General features: G+C 36.8%; 1 protein-coding gene across 1 annotated transcript; it reads left to right on the top strand.

Moving 5' to 3' along the window:
- The first annotated feature begins 6,834 nt into the window (after positions 1 to 6,834).
- On the top strand, positions 6,835 to 23,165 carry WDR41 (WD repeat domain 41). The gene is made up of 13 exons (XM_015848645.1): positions 6,835 to 6,952; positions 9,384 to 9,499; positions 13,086 to 13,134; positions 14,017 to 14,148; positions 14,479 to 14,541; positions 14,945 to 15,056; positions 16,493 to 16,555; positions 17,728 to 17,838; positions 18,683 to 18,867; positions 19,506 to 19,627; positions 20,471 to 20,559; positions 21,944 to 22,074; positions 22,397 to 23,165. Exons 1-13 carry the CDS (start codon positions 6,902 to 6,904, stop codon positions 22,547 to 22,549), a joined length of 1,377 nt encoding a protein of 458 aa, XP_015704131.1. The 5' UTR covers positions 6,835 to 6,901; the 3' UTR covers positions 22,550 to 23,165.
- The last annotated feature ends 236 nt before the right edge of the window (positions 23,166 to 23,401 follow it).

Raw genomic sequence — 23,401 nt, 5'->3', positions numbered from 1 at the left:
GGCAATGTACTTAAAACACACTTACCTTCTACTGTTTTGGTAGGACAATTCAGATATGCACATTGGAAACGTGATGAAAACACTTTGCTAGATTGGACTTGGCAAACGACTGGTGAAATGTCCACATAATTCCCTCTCTCATTTAGAGACTGGAGCAAGGTATATATCTTTTATTTCCACCTGTTTATAAGGCTATACTAGAAGTATCCTACCATGGAAGTTGTATATATTATTTGCAGTCTTGCTTCACATTGCCACTGTATGCATATGCTCAGGAACTTCTTCTGAGGCCCCAAGACCAACAGGAAGCAATCGGATTTTGGTTTGCTTACTGTAAATACTGAAGACTTTTGCTGTTGCCAGTTTAGGGTTCACAGATTTTCCACTTTGTACCTCTTTGGTACACACAAAAAATTTTACTATGATCAGCTCTCAGGCTATACCTTTCCTCTGATGAGTTATTTATTTATTTAGTTAGATATTCATTCTTTTTTAAGGGTAAAGAGTCTTCCCAACCACTTCTGAACTAGAGAAGAAAGAACAACCCATGGTCCTTTTTGCACTTATTGTGAAGGTTATTAGATATTAAAATTATGAATCCGTGCTTAATACTTAAGTATACATGTACCTAAATACCACTAGACAGAGCATGAAAACCTGTTACTGGCAAGAAGTAAGATAACTAAACAGAAATGCCATATACACAGAGCAAAGCAGTCTAAAAAGGGTAATCTGTAAATCTTGTTTACAAGTACACAAGGCTTTGTTTCAAAATCAAAGGAATTCTTTGTCTGGTTTGTCTAGTCCAAAGCTCAATAATAAAATCACCTGCAACTGACTAAAACAGAATAAAGCTTAGCTTCTTAACTGATAGTGAAATGACTTTTTAGGTGAACTGCTGGGGTTTTTAAGGTTGAAATATGAAAGAGTAGGTGCAAATTTGAACTTTAAACTTCTCTTCTGCATCTCATGGCTACCAATAGCCTTATGTTGCTGCAGCAATTTTGCTTTAGGAAGTGTGGTTGATGATACTCTGACTTACTGTCTCCTCCAGCAGTGCGCTCTGAAAGATTTCCAGGGCACAGTATAGGCTTATTTTTATTTATGACCCATGCACAAATGTATTTTAAGCAGTAATTTAGATTAGCTCTGTTTGCTTTATTAAATATGATTGCTCTGTGTTTGTGCTGCTGCATCCCACTGGCATCCTAAGCAGGTTCTAGAGCTCCTTTTGTCCAAGTGCTGCACAAAAACAAATTTAAACAGCCTACTTTTCAAAAAGGTTATAAAACTATTACAAGCAAGGAGACCACAGAGAGGCACAGAAAGTGCAGCACATGAGGTGTATGACTAGGTGATTCTGTTGTACTATGCTGTAAGGAAAACATGCAGCACACTGGCACAGCTGTTTCTGGGGAAGCTATGGGTGAGAACTGGAAGAAAGGATAATAGGGGAGCAGTGTGCTTTCTTCACAGGCATTTCTCCCATAGGTTCAATTAAGTGTGGGGAAAGCATACAAGTGAATGTTTGCCAGCAAAATAATGACAGTGCACAAAATGACTGAAAGAGGAAAATCATACGAAAGGCATGTTCACTGCTCAGCATCAAGTTCCAGCCCTTGAATCCTAAAGCTAACAGGGAGATGAAAACTTCAGGAGGGATCAACATGCACAAGGATCTGCCTGGAATGGAGTCAGTACCCGTGGTACGTTTTTTTCCTCTAATGGCAGAGAGAGCTGAAAATGTACCAAGTGCGGCACCTATGTTAGATGCCTAAGTTAGGAAGTGCAAGTCTTGCCCTTTGCAAAAACTTCTTGTTTATGCTTCAGGACTGGAACGTAAATCATACCACAGAATCCCTTTGGTTTCTTGTAGCCATAGCATCAAATTCCGTCTGAATTTCACCATGACCTGGCATAAGTTAATGCCCATGTGTTGTAATGTATTAGTCATAATTGGATTTACACTTTTCTCGTAAAGTTGTTGAAATGTAACTAATTTTAATGTAATAGTAATCTCTAAAATTTGAATGGTATCTTTTATTGAATAGCTGTTGCAGGACATAGTTAGCTTATGGACTTTAATATCTAGAACATGGTAAAATTTACATGATTCCATAAAATGTCTATCAGATGTCAAGCTGGGTTTAAGGCCACTGCACTTGAATTACTAAAACATATACAAACTGGAAACTTAAAAAAAAAAAAGAAAAGAAAAGAAAAAAAAGAAGCAGAGTACAGTGTTAATTTCTTTGTTCAAATCTACTGTGAGGGTGAGGAAAATTTCTTTTTAAACAAAAGAATCAGATCTATTCCTTATGAAAACAAATGATTTAGAAAAACAAGGTTAGAATGCCACCTGGGGGCTTCCATTGCCATCACACCCCACTTAAGATCAGAGCTGCCTATGATTTATATTGTTAGATTAAAAAAATATATTCTCCCCATTTTCTTCATGACTTATGGCAAGACTTTCAGGAAGGCATTATTCCATTTTATGGCATATTCTTCCTTAGTCCTTCAACAAACATACAAAAGGATAAATGAGCATTGAAGAAGTAAAAGCAATATGTATTGCAAAGGGAAACACAGCAATATGACTGTATGTAGCACAATCCATTGCTTTTTAAAAAAAATAAATTTAAGACAAACACAATACACAAACACACACACACACAAAAGCAGTTTTTTTCATAATATACATTAGAAAACACTAGATGATATCAGTGACACAACAAAGAAGGCCACAGAATTCCTGCAAACAGATATGGGATCATTCAAGTATAAGTAAGATCTGTAATGTGACAAATCAAAGCATTAAAAATGGAAATACACAAACCACTTGTGTATTTCTTGATTTAGTATCCAAGTCTTCCCTTGACTTTAATTTAGGGCATTCTGAGTTTAGAGTGACAAAAAAAACCCACAGAGAATTGACCTTAATCTTTGCCAAAAAGTACAACAACATGCAAAAACTCTTGTAGTTGTAAAAATGCAGGTAATCTCTTCCCATCATTAGCATTAACCTGCAATTTTGTGAACCTTTATACCCCCTCATTATGCAGTAGAACTGCAGTGTCCAACCCAAGCAAAGTCTATAGCATGAGCTGCAACACAGCTGTAAAAGCCAAAAGCCCTCATGTACTTACTGCTGGATCCTTGTATCACATGAGCTGCTCTGATGCCGAAGATCTGGGAACTTGGCTATCCTACTGCAGGTGGACATTGTGGTAAGGTGAAGCATGAAGTAAGTCTGAGTCTAGTGATGGTGGGTGGTATTATTGTGTACTCATGGATTCATCACCTGAACAACAGAGGAAGAAGACTGTGTGCAAAGGGGATCCCATACAGATGGGCAAAACTTGAGTTTCTAATGTCCCTTCAAGGCTACTTGGAGTATTTGAAAAGTAAGAGTGTCAAAACCCTTGCTTGCAGTCTCCTCATATCTGGTAAAAGGAAGTATTATTTGTTTGCATTTCTGGATCTGAATCCGCTCACTTCTTTGTCCCATGGCAAACTCCTGATGTAAGCCAGTGATCCCTTCTTTAGAGAAGAGATATTTCCTTCCTTCCAGAGACAACAACAACACAGACTGGAACTGCAGAAACACTCCCAAGTTACATAGAATCAAGCTAATTATCACCCCTGGTTGGACTTTCATTATCTACCAAGTTCCTAGAAGCATTCCGCTCCAGCCTCACAGAAGGGAAACATCTCTGCAGCAAAAGCAGGTGTCTGAGAATTTTTGTTGCTTACTTGATCTTGGAAACATGACAAAATGACCTCTTAGTTGTTTCCTAAGTGAATGAATTTAATAGGAATTGGGTATAAAGAAGAGTAGAATGGATTTTTAAGGCATGTGTGCTGGTCACAGAGGAGTGTAACCTACAGCGCTTGTTAAAATATCATATGTTGGTTGGAATACTCTAATTCTGTTTCTTTAATATGTGAAAGACTATATTTGATTCTGGCAGAGTGCGAAATCCTTGAAGGCACTTCTCAACTGACATATTTATTAGGTATAAGGGAAAACACTGTCTAGATTAGGTATGGAATTTGAGACTGAAGCACAGATGACTATATCTCAAAGGTATACATTTTGATTTAGAGAACTCATCTTTAAAAAAGAAAACAAACAAGTGTTTTCTGTTATCTTCTTTGTAGAAGTCTTTCCAATTGCATCTTAATAAGATATTTGAAACTCTTTATTGCACCTTGCTATTCAATTCAGTAAGTATAGTTTATTGAAAAGAATTAAATTAAATTTGTAACTTGAGGAAACTGTGATATGCTTCAGCAATACACTAACAGAAAAGCAACATTAGTGCATTAATAATCTTTTCCTTCTAGTATATAAAATTAAATTCTGATGTATGCATGTTAGGCACAGTTACACAGATCTATATCTGTATTTTTTGTATGTAGGTGTATATACATGGAGATCTACTCATATCTGCATGTTCATGCTGCAAAAAGATTGGTTCATTTGTTTAAATGTCTTGATGTCTATAGTGAACTATAGGCCATTATGCAGTTTGTTAACAGGACTGCAGATGACTGTGTGAAAAGCTTCTTATTATTGATGGCCATTTGAGAGATAAAATGATGGGAAATAGAAGTGCCATATGTGTCTGAGACACAAATCTGAGAGTATTTGGAGCAGAGTAACAAACACCAACCACCCAGACCCAGTGGTACTGCTGTACAATATCCTTACTATGAAAAGCTCACAGGAATACTAATGTTGGCAGTCTAGAGTAACAAAAAAATTGCTGTTTCTGAAGAATTTGGATTTTTAAAGATATGAGGCCTGCTCTGAAAGTAATATTTCCTACTTTCTGATCTTGGCCTGTGACGTCTGAGGCAGATGGCTGTATAGCAGTAGAGGATAAACTTCCTCATCAAGACTCATTCTGATATATTTTGTTGCCATGTCACAGATGGCAGCAGAGGGACACTGACAAAATGGCATCCAACATGAAAGTGTTCACAGAATCACAGAATGACCTGGGTTGGAAGGGACCTCAAGGATCATGTAGTTCCAACCCCATGTTCATGAAGAGAAGAGGTGTCATTGAGCTCTTCCATGCAGAAAAGGAACTAAGGTCCTTGTGTAAACTGGAATACTCATATCAAATTTACTCAAGTGACAGATGCCTTCAAGCATTATTCTGATATTCTTTAAGAGCCTTAGCACAACTCTTTGCCAAAAGACATGGTTGACAACAATAAACCATTACATTTAAAAAGAAACTTCATCTTAGCCTGGCAACTGGAATGCAGTGGTGTATCACACTCATTACCTAACATCTCTGCAAACATAGTAACTGTACAAGGTGCTCTAGGGAACAGACAATTATTTATTCATTTTAATTACTTACTTATTTTAGTATTGAAAGATGCATTTAAAGAAGAGGTATATTGACTATGCTGACTATGGTCTTAGTTTAAGGAAGGATTCTGAAGATGTTTGGAAGCAGAGCTATGAAGTCAAATTTAATTAAAAAGACAGAAGGAGTGCCTCTGAATTCTTTCAAAGCCACACAACACTCTTGAATTTCATGTAGACCATGCTGAAACACGATATGCTTCCATCTCATATGTTTTGAAGAATATATCCCAGCAATGATGGTATGACATCGATAGTCTTGCAGGCTGACTGCCACGAACATCAAAACTATTTCTCCACACAATTCTGCACAGTGCAGCTCTGTGTTTTTTGTTTGTTTATTTTTTGTTTTTCCTATCCTGTCCCTTTCAGTGTGTGAATGCCAGCAGAAAAACATAGGTTAAAGTAGGGAGGTATGGCAGGAAAGGAGAAGTGAAGTCGAGGAGTGTATTTTCCTCACTGCATTAAAGAAGCAAGAAGATCCATGTTTGTGCTTCTAATCTGAGTAAACCTCTGTTGTACCAAGTGCTCTCTCCTTTTTTGGGTGGCAGGATGTGGATATCAGTATAGATACCATATATACAGATCATGGCTCATACAACTGTAAGAAATGTTATGTTGTACAGTGCTTCCTTCCAATAAATCATCTGTAATTAAATGCCCACTGGAGAAGATAACAAGTGCCCACATGGAGAAAGATAACAAATTATTTAGCGAGACTGCTAAAAAGCAGATTGGTGAGGATAAAATATTACCATGGAAACCCCGGCAGGTGTAGCTGCAAGCACACAGTCATCCCTGTGACTGCAGAACACTGCTGAGCTGACAATCCAGCTCCAGTGAACTTTGCAGTGACTAAGTAGAAAATTAGATGTATGCTATTACAGGAGTAAACTTCTCTTTAAAACCACTTTATGGTGGTCACCAACTTTAGTCTTCTGAGAAGCAAAATTTGCAACTTGTAACAAATTCAGATTGCATGCCAGCTTGAAGAACATGCCAAAATAAGCACTTCATCCCAGATGCTTTCCACACAGGTCAGTCATTGCTAGTTCAGCTCACTATTCTCTCCTGCTGTAGGTATTTTGGTGATCTCAAATACATCTTAGGATGATGGGGTGCTGATTATCTGCAACAAAATGGGTGAGCAGTCAGCAGGACGGCTAACAAAATAAGTGGCTCAGTGGCAGTGAGTAGTGCCCATCAGATGGGTTTTTACTTCCTGTGTCTGCCCAAAAATGGGCTTTGCAAAGTCTTTTGGGTGTGTTTGGGTTTATGACCTTTGCCTTTTTGAGTCTTTGGAACTCAGGCTTTGAATCTTTGCAGGCTTCCAAGACATCTGTAAAGGAAGTGAATGTCAGGACTGAGGGGAGGGAGGATTAACCTGATGGAATAGCTCCATTTTGGAGGCCGGGCAGAATGTTTCATCATTGAGCAATCAACCTACTCTGCTCTCGATTGCTCATCCCTCACAGGGACCGCCCCGTATTGCAGCGAGGTGGCGGCAGCGGGATGCTGCGCTGGCTGATCGGGGGCGGCCGGGAGCCGCAGGGCCTGGTGGAGGTACGGCGGGACCGAGGAAGGCCGTCGTTGTGGGGGGCTGTTTCCTATCAGCCCCCCGGGTAGGAGGTGGTGGGGTGAGGTGGGGAATGCTGCGATACGCGGGGTGTTTGTGAGGCGCGGTGTCGGTGCTGACATGGCCGACGTGCGGGCTGGCTGTGAGGGAGGCAGCGCTGTCACTGCTCCGTCCTGAGCGCTGAACTGAGCCTGCTCTTAAGAGTTAGCAAAGCTTTCGCTTGGATTCACACTCCCCGTGCTTTCGTAATCCAGGCAGGCATGAGGAAGTCCTTCAGCTGCTGTGCATAAACAAGCCGTGACGACGTCTCGTTTTGATTCTGTCAGTGCTCACCACAGCAGCAGAGCACTGTGTCATCAGTCCAACCCTCAGCTATGCTGTGGTTGTGTCCAGCAGGTTGATGTGCAGGGCAGGAATTAGTAACAGCAGTGCTGAAATGGGCTGCAAATCACAGGGATTATCAGGAAGTTGTGAAGCTGTGTTGAGTGTTATTATCACAGTGATGGTTGCAGGTCCTACCTGTAAGATGGGAATGGGTTCCATTAGGATCAGCATCTAATCTTCTCTTCTAAAAACTTGGTGTTGCTACAAGAAAGTTAGGATCAGCATCTAATCCTCTAAGAACTTGGCATTGCTGCTGCAAGAGAGTTTAGATTACATCAAGCAGACTTCTTTAGAGTAAGAATACACATATAGTCTAACCCTTGAGAAGGTACTGATGAAGATATGAAGCAAGAGTAGCTTGTAGTGTGACACAACTGGAGGATAAACTGTTGGGTGGTTGTTATTCTGTATATCACATTGCAGCACTGTGCCTTTCAGTATTCATGAGCATCCTTATGTGAAACTGAAGTAAGAAAAAATAGACAGCTTCTAAAGAAGTATCACTGTCTTACACTGAAGAAGCAAAGACAGAATATAGAGTTATTATGTTAATGTCACAACTGGCTTTTTCTAAGCAGTGGTGCAGTTGTTTAGTGAGTATATGTTCCTGTTATTAAATAAAATAACTAAACTCTTCTGACTGCAGTTCTGCTTATGTCATCAGCTCAGTGCTACTCAGATATTGTAGGATTTCTAGAATGCTATTTTTTTAAAAAAAGGAATATTTTGATTTGCTTTTTGTGGCCAAACTGTTAATTTTCATATTTCTCTGACTTTTCTTGATAACTCTGAGGACTATACTTCCATTACTTTAAATGGGAGCTGCCATTCTCACATAATTGCGTAAAATGAGGAACAGTTGCTTTATGAAATGCATCAGATACCACAAAACCAAGATAAAACTGCAAGAACTAGCATTCTGACAACCTCTTCATTTTAAATATAACACAGATTTCCTTCCCTTTTTATTAATTTTGTTTTCCTTAACTTGCGAAGTACAGTATCACAGTACCAATTCAGAAATAATGGAAAATAATTGATTGCAAGAAAATATTGATGTTTCTGAGGATGTTTGTCTTGTGTAGGTTTATCTCTCATTTATGCTATAGTCTTCAGTAATTACAGTTTTACAGTGTAGTTTCCATGATCTCTTTAAGGAACAGGCAGTCCTAGAGGTAATAAAGTTAGGAAGTGGGAGAGTTTTGTCACCGAGTTACTGCTGAGCTATTTGTATATGCTTGGCATTTAAAAAAATTATGTCTAATAGCAAATTGTTCCATAATGCTGAAGACTGTGAGCACAAAGAGGTTGTCTTCTATTGAGCAATCTGATGATTGACATTAGCGGGACTATCCTATTTTGAACCTAAACAGTGCTTTTACAATGTTTTGTTGGCCCTGCCAGGTGATCAGCTTGCTCTGAGTGATTTATGGTGCTTTTAATTAATAGCCGACGTAACTGTAGATGTTCTATGAAGTGATTAATTGTCCTCTATGGTTGTTTTTTTGTTTTTTTTTTTTTTTTAAGCTGTTGGCTTTGGTATTTTGTGACTGCAGTTGCAGTGGATGAGATATATATATGTATAATTAAGGGCATTGTCTTTATGTGGATTTTTCGAAATTGAATGGTAGATAAAATATATGAGAGATGCAGAAACCTCTCAGGAGGGTATGTAATATAATGAAAAACTAAATATGTTCTGTTTGAAGCTGGCTCCATGTGGTAGCTGGTGGCTGAACTGGCTTTTTGTCTTGATATATCAGTGAATAAAGCAGTACAAAATGTTTTTCAAACAGAAAATGCTCTATTTTGATTTAAAATACATGCTCTAGAAGGATATTATTTACATGAAGTGATAAGAAACGAGCCTTTCTGATGATCTTAAGTAAAATTATTTCAGAAAATTAACTTCAAATGTAACTGTACATTCGCACGTGAGCCTATAAATAGATTGTTAAATGTTACAGAAACCTGATGAAAGCAATTATGTCCGCACAAAATAAATCTGATTTTTTCTTTTTTAATGAATTTTAGAAGTCATCTGTACAGACCATTGGTGAAGAACAAGTACAGAATCCTTACACGGAGCTCCTTGTGTTGAAAGGTCATCAAGATATAGTACGTTTTCTTGTACAAATAGATGATTACAGGTATGAAATTGTGCTTTAAGTTGTTCCATAATGTTCTTGGTAATGCCTCAGATAATATTTTTGCAAACATAACTGGAGTCATTTCTACATTCTTGCTAGGGAAGGGTGGGGATTTAAGCCTGGATTTAAAACGTCAAGGAGTGAACACTCTTCTTTTATGATGTTTTTCCATTGTTTTTCTTCTTTTCTAAGCCATTCTTTCATGAAAATAAGAATGGTGAAGTAGTCATTTTCATTTCTTGACACAAGTTCATTTATTTGAAGATAGTACCTTTAGCTAATTGAGCCCATAGCTTTCTGGCCTGAACCTTCCCTTTCGTATATGCATACACATATTTTCTCCCAAGGCACTACAGAGCAGTGCTTCCTTTTTTTTCTTCCTGAGTGGTCTGATGTGTTCTGTGTTCTTGGTTTGAGTACACCTGTTATATTTCACCTTTTGTTTCTACAAAAGAATGTAAATCTCCTACAGATTCCTTCAATATAGTAATTGAACATTGCATTCTCAGTGATAACTGAATGTTGCTATTCCTTTCTTAACAATCTTTTTCTTCAAGTCTCTCATGTCTCTGCTTTTTCACTGGAGTCAAAAGCAATGTATTTGTTGTACTTTGTTCTGCATCTCCATTGCTTAATTCATTTGACATGCAATTGATGCAACCTTTTTTTTTCTGAAATTCTCAAATCTTGAAGAGTTCAGTAGTTTAATTCTATACATAATAGCTACTAAAATTCTAAAAGGGGCTAATCACATAAATAATTATGTATTTACTCCAGTTTCCTTTTTAAAGTTTGCTGTACTTATTTGAAACCTTACAGTTATATTATCTCTCATCCAATTTTAACTTTGTGCATTTTTCTTATGTGTTCCCTGATATCTTTGTTCTGTTCTTACTTATTTATTTATTTGTGACTACTTAAATTCCTTGGCAGGAGTCATCTAAAAAACCCTGATTATGAAGCAGAGATGAAGTCACTAGCTTTACCTTTGCCTCTTTGGAAGAGTGACTGGGAAAATGAATTAGAGTCCTTTTATTTTAGTGTAATATTAACCTTGCATGCTTTCTCATTTAACCTAATCATTAAAGGGAGGAATTAATTAACTGCCTTAAAATAAAGTTGTGAAGCTTTTAGTTAATATTAACCAGAGTGACTCTTAGCTGTATTGAAGAATTAAATAGAAAACCCTGAGAACTAGTTACATTACTTAATAGTTAGGAGACTCTTTGCTGAGGAGTAATTTGTTGTCTTTTATGGATGATGTGTGGAAGAGTATTTCTAGCATACTGTTCAATACACTTCACAGACATAAGCCAAGCTCTTAACTATGCTCTATCTTCACAGTGTTCAGCAGGCATTTTGTAGTGGATTATTATAATTAATAATATGTTATTAATATGTATTTGCAAGGTATGTCATTTTTCCACTTAGTTCATTTTTTCCCCCAGTTAGTTCATTTTAGGTGCAGTGGGGAGGTATTGGTGATAGGTGCATAACTGGTTGGACTGGATGATCATGGAGGTCTGTTCCAACCTTGGTGATTTTGTGACTCTTAAGATGTAGAATGTATATATATTTCACTCTGGAAAAATTTCAGCCTGTCAGTTTTCACTCTTAATGTTGCAGCTGTGTAGCAGAGAAATTTCATGCATTTCCATGGCGGTTTTTCATTACGGTAAATGACCAGAAGTAAAATTCATTTAAAACTAGAATATGATTTGTCTTTCCTCAGCCCTTTCCTTTTCTTTTCAGAGAAGAAGAAAATTTATTTTTATAACAAGTTACACTTCTCCTAAAACATACATTGAATAAAATACCAGAGTGTTCTTAGATTTCAGGCATTTTTTGAGGTAAAGAAATCTTTTACCATTTTGGTATCATTTTATGGTAGCAGGTAAATTATTGGAGTTAAGCTAATGATTATCAGCATAAAGCTAGAGCCTGTGTGGCTATATGGAAGATAGATTGTGAAATAGCATCTGGAAGAGGAGTATGTTACGTAGGTGGTTAATATTCTGAGAGTTTGAGGAGTTTGATAGTTGCCTCACTGAACAGTAATTCAGGGGTTTTATTTATGAAGAATATTGTAGTTTCTGGGCTGTTAAACAGCTGATAATATTTTTCACTTGATTCTTTTCAGTAAAATTAGTATTGTTACTCAGCTTCTGAAGTGTTTTTATTTAGTTTCTGCTGCTATTCCATTGTGTGTTTTTTTTGTCAACTGTTGTAAGCCAAGTTTCACGCTTCAGATCTTTAGATAATATCATCATATTGAGAATTTTGCAGAAGGATTTTCTTGTTTTCTCAGTGGCTCAGCTAAAACCAGTGAGTGGAAAATTTTCTCAGATTGGTTTTTGAAGATACTAAATAAATCCTGTATAAATGTAACAGAAAGCTGTTTTTTTTGTGTTTTTGTGTTTTTTTGTTTGGTTTTTTTTTGTGTGTGTGTGCGTGTTTTTTTTTTCCTTTTATCTTGTATTTTTTTGATCATGAAGTGAGGGTTGTATTGATTGGGATACTGCTAAAAAAGGCTAAGCCTCAGCAAGAGTCTTCCAAAAAAATGACTGAGATAAGATTGCATGTAATACTCTAGCAGTTGACACATTAAACTAAACAGAGTTCATAACACGTTTTAAGAACAGCTTTCTTTGTTGCTCGTTTGACCATCCCTTACTCCTTCAGGAAGCAGACAAGGTTACAGAGGAATGGTGATCATGACTGGAAAAGAAGCAGGTGACCCATGAAACTCCACCTTGGTGAACAGGATGTACCTGTAGGATAGCTGACTCTACAGTGTACCTCTTTGCTTAAACAGAAACACTGGTTAGATGTCGAAGAGGAAGTAGTACAAAACAGCACTGTGTTAAGCTTCTGTGCTGATAACTCATACTCAAAAATTCCTTCAAACACGAGTTTCTTTCCCAGATTTCTGTAAGGTGGCACACAGTTCCAATGCTAGTTGAAAAGCAACTGGAATTTAAAGGGATTGTGCTCTTCAGTCATTTTCATGGCCCTCCTCTGGAACTGCTCCAGCAGCTCCGCATCCCTCCTCTGCTGGGGTTTCCAGGCTTGTACATGGTACTGCAGATAGGGCCTCACAAGGACAGAGTGGAAGGGGACAGTTGCTTCTCTCTCCTTTCTGGTACCTTAAATACAGACCTTCTGGGAGGTTTTTTACGCTACTTGTAAGTATCAGTAAATACTGGGCTTCTCTGCTCCTGTGCTGAACTCAGATAGTGGTTTCTAATTTGTTTGATGGTGTGCAGTCAGCTGTCTCTGACTGATAATATTTGGTTTTAGGGTGTGAGGTTATTCAGTATATAAGATATTTCATTAAAGTTTTAAACAACAAGAGAATTGGTTCTGCAATGTGGGCTTCTGTTTATAATAGTATTTATTGGAATTCTCTAACATTTAAATGTACTCACTTCAGGACTTCAATTTGAAAACTAACTGAGATTTATGGATATTTATTTATTCGTCACATCAAAATCAAGAGTCTGACATTTCAAATATTTTTTATATATGTTTTTCTATTCCAGTATATTATGCTACATTCAAGATTTCACTTTGTGTTTCTTATCAGGTTTGCATCTGCAGGAGATGATGGAATCATTTTTCTGTGGAATGCTCAGGTTTGCTCTTCTTTAGTGTGTGTGTGTGGGGGTAGCTGGTTTGTTTCAGAGGGTGTAAGCGTTAAGGAGAGCTGTTAGAAATGTCTACTAGCATAAAAATATACTGCATCGGTTTGTATCAGAAATACTGTTTGAAAAATGTAGATGTTGAGTTCGTCAAATCTCAGTTTTAAAAGAAGAACTAGGAAAATAAAAGTTGTGAACATTAGAGAAAAGTAATTTTTAGAAGTTGAAATGTTTTTTGGTTGCATAATGATTTTACAAATACTGGGGAATTATATGTTGATGTGAAAAGCAGAAGTGAATATGAACTTGTGACTGATTGTTCTTTTAATGTATGCTTAGTGCTTGCTGAAAACACTGAGGTGCTAACTATGGACTTGATGAATGAGTGTCAAGATCCCAGTATTTATCCCTTTAAGGATATCTTAGTAGCTTTATTTACAATAACTGCGTTAAAACTGATGAGTCTAAATGGAGAGCTTAGGCAGAACTGTACTGGAAAAACACCAGTCAGTGATAGTTAAATACTTCACTCATTGCCAAAGCAAGACCTTGTTTGCTGTAATAAAAATCTCATTATAATTTTTGAAAAACTTCTTAAATAAAGTAACTCTTATGGAAATTGGGCTCTGTAAATGTAAAAACCACTGTTTTTGTTATGTAGTACTCTTCACGTATATCCTTAATATGTTACTTAACTCAGGTAAGGTCTTGGAAAGTGTTAAAGGCCTAGGAAGTAAAACCACAAATATTTTAGGAATTGAGAGATTTTTGACTCTTAGTAATTTTGGCTTTCGAAAGTAGTTTGGTACCCGTGTCTTGTGTAGTGCTGGGTTTAATCCAAGTTTTACCCATAATTTCCCTGTTTTTATTTTTCAGACTGGAGAGAAACTTTTTGAACTTCATGGTCACACACACAAGATTACAGCTATAGCACCATTTTTTTCATCAGAAGCAACTGAAGAAAACAGTCATTTGATTTTAACAGCATCAGCTGATAGAACAGTTATTGTATCCTTAGACCTGGAGAGGTTTTGAATCATTTATGTATCATTTATTTTTACTTTGTTTTTACATGTTGTTTGAATTTGTTGGCTGGTACTATCCAGTAGGTATAGTTGAATCAGACTAGGATCTTTTCTAGTCATTATCACAATGTAATCCCTACTATGAAAGTGAATCCTAATGATAGGCAATTATTAGTCTGTTAATTTGGGCTTTTGAAAAGACAATCCAAAAAGACCAAGTTTCTGAATATCCATGACCCAAACGCTCCTTTAGTTAAAAACACAGCAGTTATAATAAGAATATAAAATCAGTTTCCTTAATGAATTAAGTCAGGTTTGGGACTGTACTACTGGCAGGCAGGTGCAAAAAGTATCATGTTTCCATTCTACTGTAAAGGTAAGCTGAGGAGAACCTAAGACTGCCTGTCTTTTTGTGCACAGTAATCTTCTGTGTTGGTCTTCCTGTGAGGAGGTGTATTTAAATGAACAATTTAATGTAATTTAAGAAAATGTAACCCTTTAACAGCAACTGCTTGAGAACTGCTCTGAAGAAGTTTTGTTATTGCGTTGGAAAAGGCAATCCACAGTCAAACTATTTTTGAATGTTAATTGAAAATTTCATTAGAAATCAGATTGTCAGTAGAATAAATGTAACATATATAATTAATTCTGTGTACCTCCAGAAACTGACACTTTAATACTGCATTTCACAGTATTTCCAGGTTCATCTAGCTCTCTTTAAGAGAAAAATTCCCTATAGAACTTTCGCAGGTGACATATATCTGATTTTTGTTCTACAGTGTTTGACAGTCCTTCAAAGACTGGATGTATGGTTGTCTGGAGGGAGTGATCTATGTGTTTGGAACCGAAAATTAGATCTCTTGTGTAAGACCAGTCATCTTACTGATGCAGGTAAAAATGTAAATGACTCATTATGGCAGTTAAAGTGCAAGTAAAATGGATCTGTATAATGATGCAAAACCAACTTGGCAAATTCTCTTTAATTTTAATGATAACATTATGTATTAGAGCCACTTCTTAAAAATGTCAAACTTAATCATTTCAAAATTAAGACTGCTTTTAATCTCCTGTGCTGTGTGAATTTTAGAGTATGTCAGACCTCAGTAAGTGTAATACTTTACAGTTACTCTAAGTATTTTGTGATAACTGTGCATTCCAATTAACTTGGAATTTTAGAGGGCTAAACCCTCTATTACTGACTTACATGTATTTGCTGTAATGGGAGCCAGATCCTTTTACTTCCTCTGTGAAGGAGCTGGAGTTTTATTATTTCTATTTAACACTTGATGATATTAGTAGTAGAGTAGTAAAAAATTATTGTTAAGAATCAGTGGTTTTTTTAATTTTTTAATTTTTTTATTTTTTTTGTAGAAGATTGAGATCAGATTATATTTACTGTATTTTGATCAAAACCTCAATGTTGGTCGTGCTTTTCTGTTAGTAATTGTTACACATTATTGCTGTGCTTTACAAAGATAGCTAAGAAGCAGTTAATCAGATTCAAAGCTGAAAACACTATTTTCCTTTTTTTTGTCATAGAATAGAGTAGCGGTAAGTGAATCTTAGACCCTTTGAATCAAGACCTTTTGAATCTTTGAATTTGAAATATCTTTGAATAAAGATACCAGTATTTCTTTAAGACTGATACAAGGTATCCTATGAAATAGCAGTTCTTACTATAGAGTGCTATTTAAACTTTTGTAAGCAGGGTTGACCAGTGGGATGTTCTACATTGCCTCTCTCAATCCTTTGCTTCCTTTTGGTGGGGAGAAAGAGGCTGCTTATTCTTTAGGGAATTTTCACATAATGATATGGCAGCACAGGTTGGGGGAGGTCTATGTGGAACACAGGCAGGATAACAGTTAGCTGGACATCTTATGCCATGTTTTGCTTCGTCTGGCTCTGCATAGTATTTTAATTGCTTGTATGTTGTGGTAATATCAGTATCTAATAGTTTCAGCAACTAACTTTGTGTTTAGAGTCTCAGTAATTAACCACAGCATCCTTAGTGCTGTCCAGCATTAGGATGTAAACTTCTTAGCCCTACTTAAATGATTAAAAGATTATTGATAGGAACTTCCTCTCCTGTCTCAAGTTCAGTGCTCAGAATTCTGCTGGTTTCTGAACCTAACTCTACCTCCATCTGAAGTAACCTGTTCACTTCAGTTGCAGATTTACTTTGGCTTCATGCAGTGTGATTTTTGTCTTGCTAGTAATTTGTATATAGACCAAGAATTATGAAAAGATTTATTGAAAAGGAGTTATCAGTTAACTTTTGGTTTGTTTTTTTTTACTGTTTTCTCCCTTATTTCCGTTATTTTTCAAAGGTATTAGTGCTTTGGTTGAATTGCCTAAAAACTGTGTTGCGGCTGCTGTTGGCAAGGAACTAGGTGAGTACACTGCATTTCTGTTAGGTTTGTGTATCCTCTGTCATTGCTTATCAGAGATGCCTGTAGACAGAACACTGCTGGAATTGCATAGGAAAAGTGAAAGGTACTAAGATGTAATTAGCATCTTCCCGTGTTTTTATGTGATAATAAGACAGACAGTACTCATCTCCTTCAGGAATTTCATTGAGAAATGGTCAAAACTTTTCTGCGTTCTTTTAGTATTATTAATGCCACCTTCCCAGATCTGATTGTAGGTATCTGCATTTGCCCTGGTCTGGAACTTGTTTTCATACCTGTTCAATACCTAGGAACTCTGTATCCTAAGGTACAGAGTGCAGTATTGCCAATAAAACAGTATCCAAAGCTGTGAGGAGATGATGTGGTGGTTCCTGATACTCACTTAGAGATAGACTTTTTTGTGTATGCAAACTGTAAAACATCTGCTAGCTGTTGGTGGGGAGCCTTTTAGAAGTGTTTTATGATGCTGTTGAAATGCCAAAATGTAGAGGGAGTTTCAGGAGAAAATGTAGCAATGAGTCCATGTTGCCCAATATTAAATACTTAGATGAAAAAAGACCAACATCTAATAATATGATCAAAACATTGGGAGCAAATTAGAGATCATCTTCTTATGTTTAGACTTCGGTATACAGGATAAACTTCCATCTGAAGTTCCCTCAGATCTGACATGCCCTTGAGATAGCATAAAAAAATTCCAAGACTGATTAAAAGAAGGTCTTATTTCCTGGAGATTTTGATTGCGTTATTACAGAGAATTACATCTTTTTGTTTAATAAGTCTTTGAGACAGTGATTCATTTTCACCTTATTTACCAATACAGATGTGTAATACTTAACACTTCTGCTCTGTACAACTTCTGATGTAGATCAGTTCTCTGAATTTCAAAGTTACTAGGTAGAAATCTTTGATCCCTGCAGCTGCTGTAATAAGAGATCTTAATAATAACAATGTAATAAATTATTCACATTTTTGTTTTATGAGGAAAGCAGTTAAAGAGATGATCATAAAAAGTATTGCGCATCTTACACTGTCTCGCTTTTAATGTACTTAAATTTGTGTCTATCTCAATATGATCTGTTTTATTTGAGCATATCTATATTTTATTCTGACAAATGATAAAGCTTATTTAGTCACTTTCTTTGTCTTGGAAGTCATTTTTAGGTTGATTGCTTCCAGTGATAAGTCTGAAGGTTGGAATATCCTTGAAGCAAAACGCCTTGTTGATCATCAAGATAACATCTTGTCATTGGTCAGTGTCAATGGTAAGCAGGTGTTGGTGGAATATTTCAACTGTATGCTTCTTGTTGGAACCAAACATGTAACTGGATTAAAGCTTCATAAGTAGTAGGTGATCCTTTCTATGGTGCCCGTGAAGGCAATGAAATGTGAAATGAAACCAGGCAGGTTTATGATGTAGAAAAAGCTCAAAGAGTGCCCAGATTTAGGCCTGCACTTAGATGGCATTACTTGGCAGGACCAAGTGACTGTCTGAAATTTTGCCAATGTAAAGACTGCAGTTAGCCTTCTGCTTTATTGTCTTATCTGTCTCTTTGAATTCTCTCTGAGCCCGGAACAAGTTATTCCCAGTGTGACCAACTGTATATTTATGCTTTAGCTAATAGGTGCCAGCCAGATTGGTACAAAGGACTTACTGAGCAGAGATGGAGAGAAAAAAGCTTGGGTTCTGTGGTGTTTGTTTCTGGCCTACTGATGTGCCCACTTATCAAAGAATAAGAGGCTTTTTCATGTAGGCAACACGTGAACTTCAAATACTCGTACATACTTTCAGCGATGGTCTCAGCCTTTCTCATACTGTGCTTTGCAGCAAGTGAATGTCCTCTTTGCTAGTTCTGATTTTACAGGAGAGAGCTCATCTCCTTTCAGCTGTCTTAGCTGTTCTAAGTAATCAAGTGGAAATTTTCTCAATGGGGAGAGGAATTTGGTCAGTCAGTTAGTGACTGTGCATTCTATGTAGCTTTGTGCTAACAGAAGATTTTCTTGTTGTGTAGGGCTGTAACCTTGTCTGAAATTGATGGGTTTTCTTTGTTTTAATATAATACAATTTCAATGTGCTTTTTTTTTTTTTTTTTTTCCTCTTCACTCTAGATTTGACTTTTGCAACAGGTTCTCATGTGGGGGAGTTAATAATTTGGGATGCACTTGACTGGACAAAACAGGCATGTGAGTGCAATTTCTGGGACTCTTCTGTCCAACCAGATGCACGGACAGAAATAAAGTTATCCCAAAGTCCAAATGAAACTTCAGTTCAAAACTTAGCATCTGATGAAGAGGTAAAAATTCTTAAGCAAACTACTTTGAATGGGCGTGCCTGACCTTACTGAAAAGGCCGAATGTTTTGTGTTTTCAGTTTAGTTGCTGCTGGAAGCAGTTTGACTTCCTTAAAATGGGCATGATTTTCATATACAGATTTTGGTCATTGAGCTAACTGCAGGTTGTAGGATGTTGGCGGTATGGGGGAGCTAACATTATGGACTGTTACAGCTGTTTTTTGTCTGAAAAAAGAAAATCAGGTGTTTGCAGTACCAATAGAAACAAACAAACACATCTTGATGATGTAGGTCTCTTGTGTGCCATGGCTCTGTCACACAGCACCCAAACATAATGGAATACTAATGGGTATCCCTGGTTTCTGTTTGGACTGTAAGATGGAGGATGAAAGTACTGGAATTAAATAACTGCTTGTATAGAGTATCTCTCATTGCTTCCAAAAGATGCATATATACATTTTTTTTTCCTCTGAAAACTTGCTGTTTCCATGTGCTTAGGATAAAGCAGTTAACATGAATACAGAAAATAGCCATGTAATGCTGACTAGATGATGTCGTAAGGACTTCTGGAAATCCGTAACACACAGGGTGATATTTCAGTGTCTGTTTCTATAAGTTGTTCCACTGAATTTTCTTTCCAGTATGTTTATGCTGCAGTTGGGAAAGGCATATACGTATATAATCTTCAAATGAAGCGTGTGATTGCCTGCCAGAGAACTGCTCATGACTCTTCTGTACTGCACATTGAGATGCTTCCAAACAGGTACAAGTCATGGTGCATTTTGTCATGCAGTAAAGAAGCTCAGAACTTGGCAGGGTGGCTGGATACAGTCTACAAAGCTACATCTAATTTCTAGTGCAGGGACTTAATCTTTAGCTTGATCTGCTTTTTCTAGGTAGAGCTTATTGATTTGATTTTTGAAAATCAATGTGAAATAACTAATTCAGCGTGCTCGATAGACAGATTCAAAATAAAATATCTTGGCTATTCTCAAAGTCAGAATTCATAAACACTTTTGTCTACATTGTGAAAATACTGCTTAGTGGCGTATTATGTATATAAAGCAAAAATGTTTGGCAGATCTGGTAAATCATTTTCATAAATATCTAAGAACTAACAAAATATTTTGGCAAAAAATAGCAACTTCCAGCCTTTGTTCGTTAGAGTGGAATTTCTGGCTAGAACTTATTTTTGGAAGCCAACTAAAAAAAAACTAATTAAAATAACATTAAAAACTTGTTACATATGTAATCTAGGATCTGTGTTTTTAAATCCTTTAATAGATAAGTTTGATGGAGCGAAATTCTATCAGAAATGAAAAATTAATGTCTTGATCTTGAAAATCTACACGTTTTTCAGTGTACATCATTTATGTGTGATGAAAGAAGCTGTTTTTTTTCACGTTCTCTTGCATACATAATATGGTTTTGCTTAATGAAAGTAGGCTTGCTGAAGTCATCTTGTGTGTTTGCAGATGTGTTTTAGTGTGTTTTTTTTTAAAGGTTTGAGAACATATATTTTCCATTTATGTTTCGAGTCCATTATAGTTTATTGGTACAGCTTATTTGCATACATACTTGTGTTGCCTATCAACTGTTTTGACAGGCAGCTGATATCCTGCTCAGAAGATGGCAGTGTACGCATCTGGGAGCTCCGAGAAAAGCAGCATCTTACAACTGAACCAGTTCCAACAGGTTTGCTTGGAGTGTGGGGTGAAAACAGCATTTAGGAAAAGAAAATCAGAGAACTCTATTCAGGTGTAGAGAAGCTTGAAGGCTTTGTAAGACAAGATAGTGTCATGTGTTCAATCAACTGAGACAGATGTAGGAGGAGAACCAGAGAAGACACTGGGCGTACAAGCCACCTGAGATCTGATCTGAGAATTTAGAAGTTCCTATTGGAGCAGTTCTGCCCCATAAAGCTTATTTCAGTTTTCAGATTCATTAGCTAGTCTAACAGAAATTACTGTCTCTTGACAAACTTCTCCTCATCTCCTCACATCTCCTCATACTGGGTACTCTACCTGCCAAAAGTAAGTTGCAAGATCTTGTAAAGAAAGTTAAAGACAAGCTTGCAAATGAACTGGCACAAAAAAAAAAAAAAAAAAAAAAGATTTCTACATCTCCTCCTTGAGCTTTGGACTCACTTTGAGACTATACCCAACTTCACTTGCATGCAGTTTTCAAGGTCTTGTTGCCTGACTGATAAAACTGTTGAAAAGATTTTTTTCTAATATTTTTTCTTAATTGCAAATCTTCTTGCTGTGACATGTTTCTTTTTCATGTTGGAAATATCTAACTTTGATAATTGGAGATAGGTTTGAAAGAAACTATATGCTGTAGTGGGATGGCTAGCTTGCTGTTGCTGTGCTATTTTCACATATACACATCCCTTAAGTAGCTGGTCACCACTCTTGTCATCTGCTTTGCACCAAGGCCTTGGCCTAGCACACTTCTTGGTGTCTGCTGAGGTCAGGAGCAAAGATGGAACTTCACTGTGTGCAGAACTAAAATTTCTCACTTCTGTGCATGTCATTACACAGTTCTTCAGATATGTGTTTTCTTGTTATCTAAGTGGAATGAGGATTATTGTTGCACAGTTTGGGTGACGATTTTAAGACTAAACGAGAAGTCAGTAAGTGGTATGAAAACAAGCAATTCAGCACCAAAATCTTGCTTGCTACTTGTGTGCTGCGCTCTGTTGTGCAGTGGAGGATACACAGGGATGAGACTGGCACCTCAATTCTTTCTTCTGAGCACAAATGACAGCCAGGCAGCTTAGGAGGACAGAGCATCACTGTCCTGCATCTGCCTTTGCCTTTCAGTTAGTTCATTTAAGCATTTTCTGGATTTTCTGCTAAGTAATATACATTTTCTCATCCAAGTGAGTAATGCAAAATTTACCACGTTATGACAAGATTCCAAATATCTGTTTTTTCCTCTGCCATTAAAATGTGTAATTCTAATTCAGAAATGCTGTGCAGTACAGTGCTTCAATTACTTTGCCATGCAGACAGTCCTACTTACTTTTAGATTACAAGCAACTCTAAAAAGAAAACTTTTTTTCCCTCCCCTACAGGGTTCTTCAACATGTGGGGATTTGGAAGAGCAAACAAGCAGGCAAACCAAGCTAAGAAGGTGCAGGAGAATACACCTATGCATTTTTTGGAGCTAGTTGGTGATCTGATTGGTCATTCATCGGCTGTACAGGTAGGCCAGTTTTAGTAGGATGAGAAGAAAGAATTTCATTTAGTTACGTAATTTTTAGAGGTGTTATTTAAGCAGCTGTAACTTTCGACTGCGTAGGTCTGGAGGCTTGGAGTGTCTTCATCATACTTTGGAGTTGTATGGGACTTACAACAGGCTTTAGGTCCTCCTAAATTCATCAGAAATTTAGCAACTAATCAATACACTCGTCTGAAATGTTTCTGTTCAAACACATGTATTTGTTCAGTGCAGGTCTACACTGAACATTTAAGCCAGCTGATAATATCATGTGAGTGTCATAATAATAGTAATGGTTTCATTGCAGATGTTCCTGTACTTCAGTGAACTGGGACTGGTTACGTGCTCTGCTGACCATCTCATTATATTGTGGAAGGATGGTGAACGAGAATCCAGGCTCCGCAGTTTAACATTATTTCAGAAACTGGCACAAAACGGTGATTTGCAACTAAAATTTTAAATTGTTTGCATATAGGCTAAATATGTATAACTGGATTTACATTAAATGTGAATGTGAAGGAAAGTCTGAGCTACTGGGAATGTGACTGTCAATAAGGTTCACTCTTAATGTCATGTATTATATTGGAATTTTTATGGCTATTCTTCTCAAAGGAGAATTTTGTATGTTGAAGCTTATTTGGCTTACTCAGTCAGCAGAAATTGTGTTGCCTTAAATGACTGAAGATAGTGGTTCTCAGAGTTTTTGCATTTGATGTCACAATAAGGGTCAGAAGAAGAAAGAAAAGTAGGCAGTACCAGTTCATCTGGTTTTAATTTTTTTTAGCAAAGCAAATGATTGGCACAGAAATACTTCTGTCTTGCAACAACTGCAGTTCTACTGTGGGTTAACCTACACTGGAGTTTATATGACACCACTGTGATGTCTTGCATGAAGTGTGATTGATTCCAATTAGTCATTATGTAGCGTACTTATTGAATTCATTTGTCTGTCATGAAGGTGCTGTCCTTACTGTGGATTTACAGGATATAAAATGTTTTCATAACTGGTAGTAATTGATCTGTTCTGTCAGCTGAGCACTGAGTTCTCAAATAAAATTTGACTGCAAAGAAACTTACACTGTGTATGTAAGCCCTAATAGTACTTCAGAGTTTAAAACCATAAAGCCTCCAAGTACAAAATGAATTTATCAGGTCTGAGCAGTAATCTGTAAATCTAAACAGATTTAAAAACAAACAAAATAATTTAAAAAAAAAAAAAAAAAGCTGGGGGAAAAAAAAAAAAAAAAAAAAAAAAAGACATCAAATCACCTCAAAGATTCATATTACCTACTTAGGTTTCCTGACTGTCCTA

This window comes from Coturnix japonica, chromosome Z (genome assembly GCF_001577835.2).
Source record: "Coturnix japonica isolate 7356 chromosome Z, Coturnix japonica 2.1, whole genome shotgun sequence".
Classification (NCBI taxonomy): domain Eukaryota; kingdom Metazoa; phylum Chordata; class Aves; order Galliformes; family Phasianidae; genus Coturnix; species Coturnix japonica.
The sequence above is the reverse complement of the archived record's forward strand: the minus strand, read 5'-3'. Positions and strand labels throughout refer to the sequence as shown.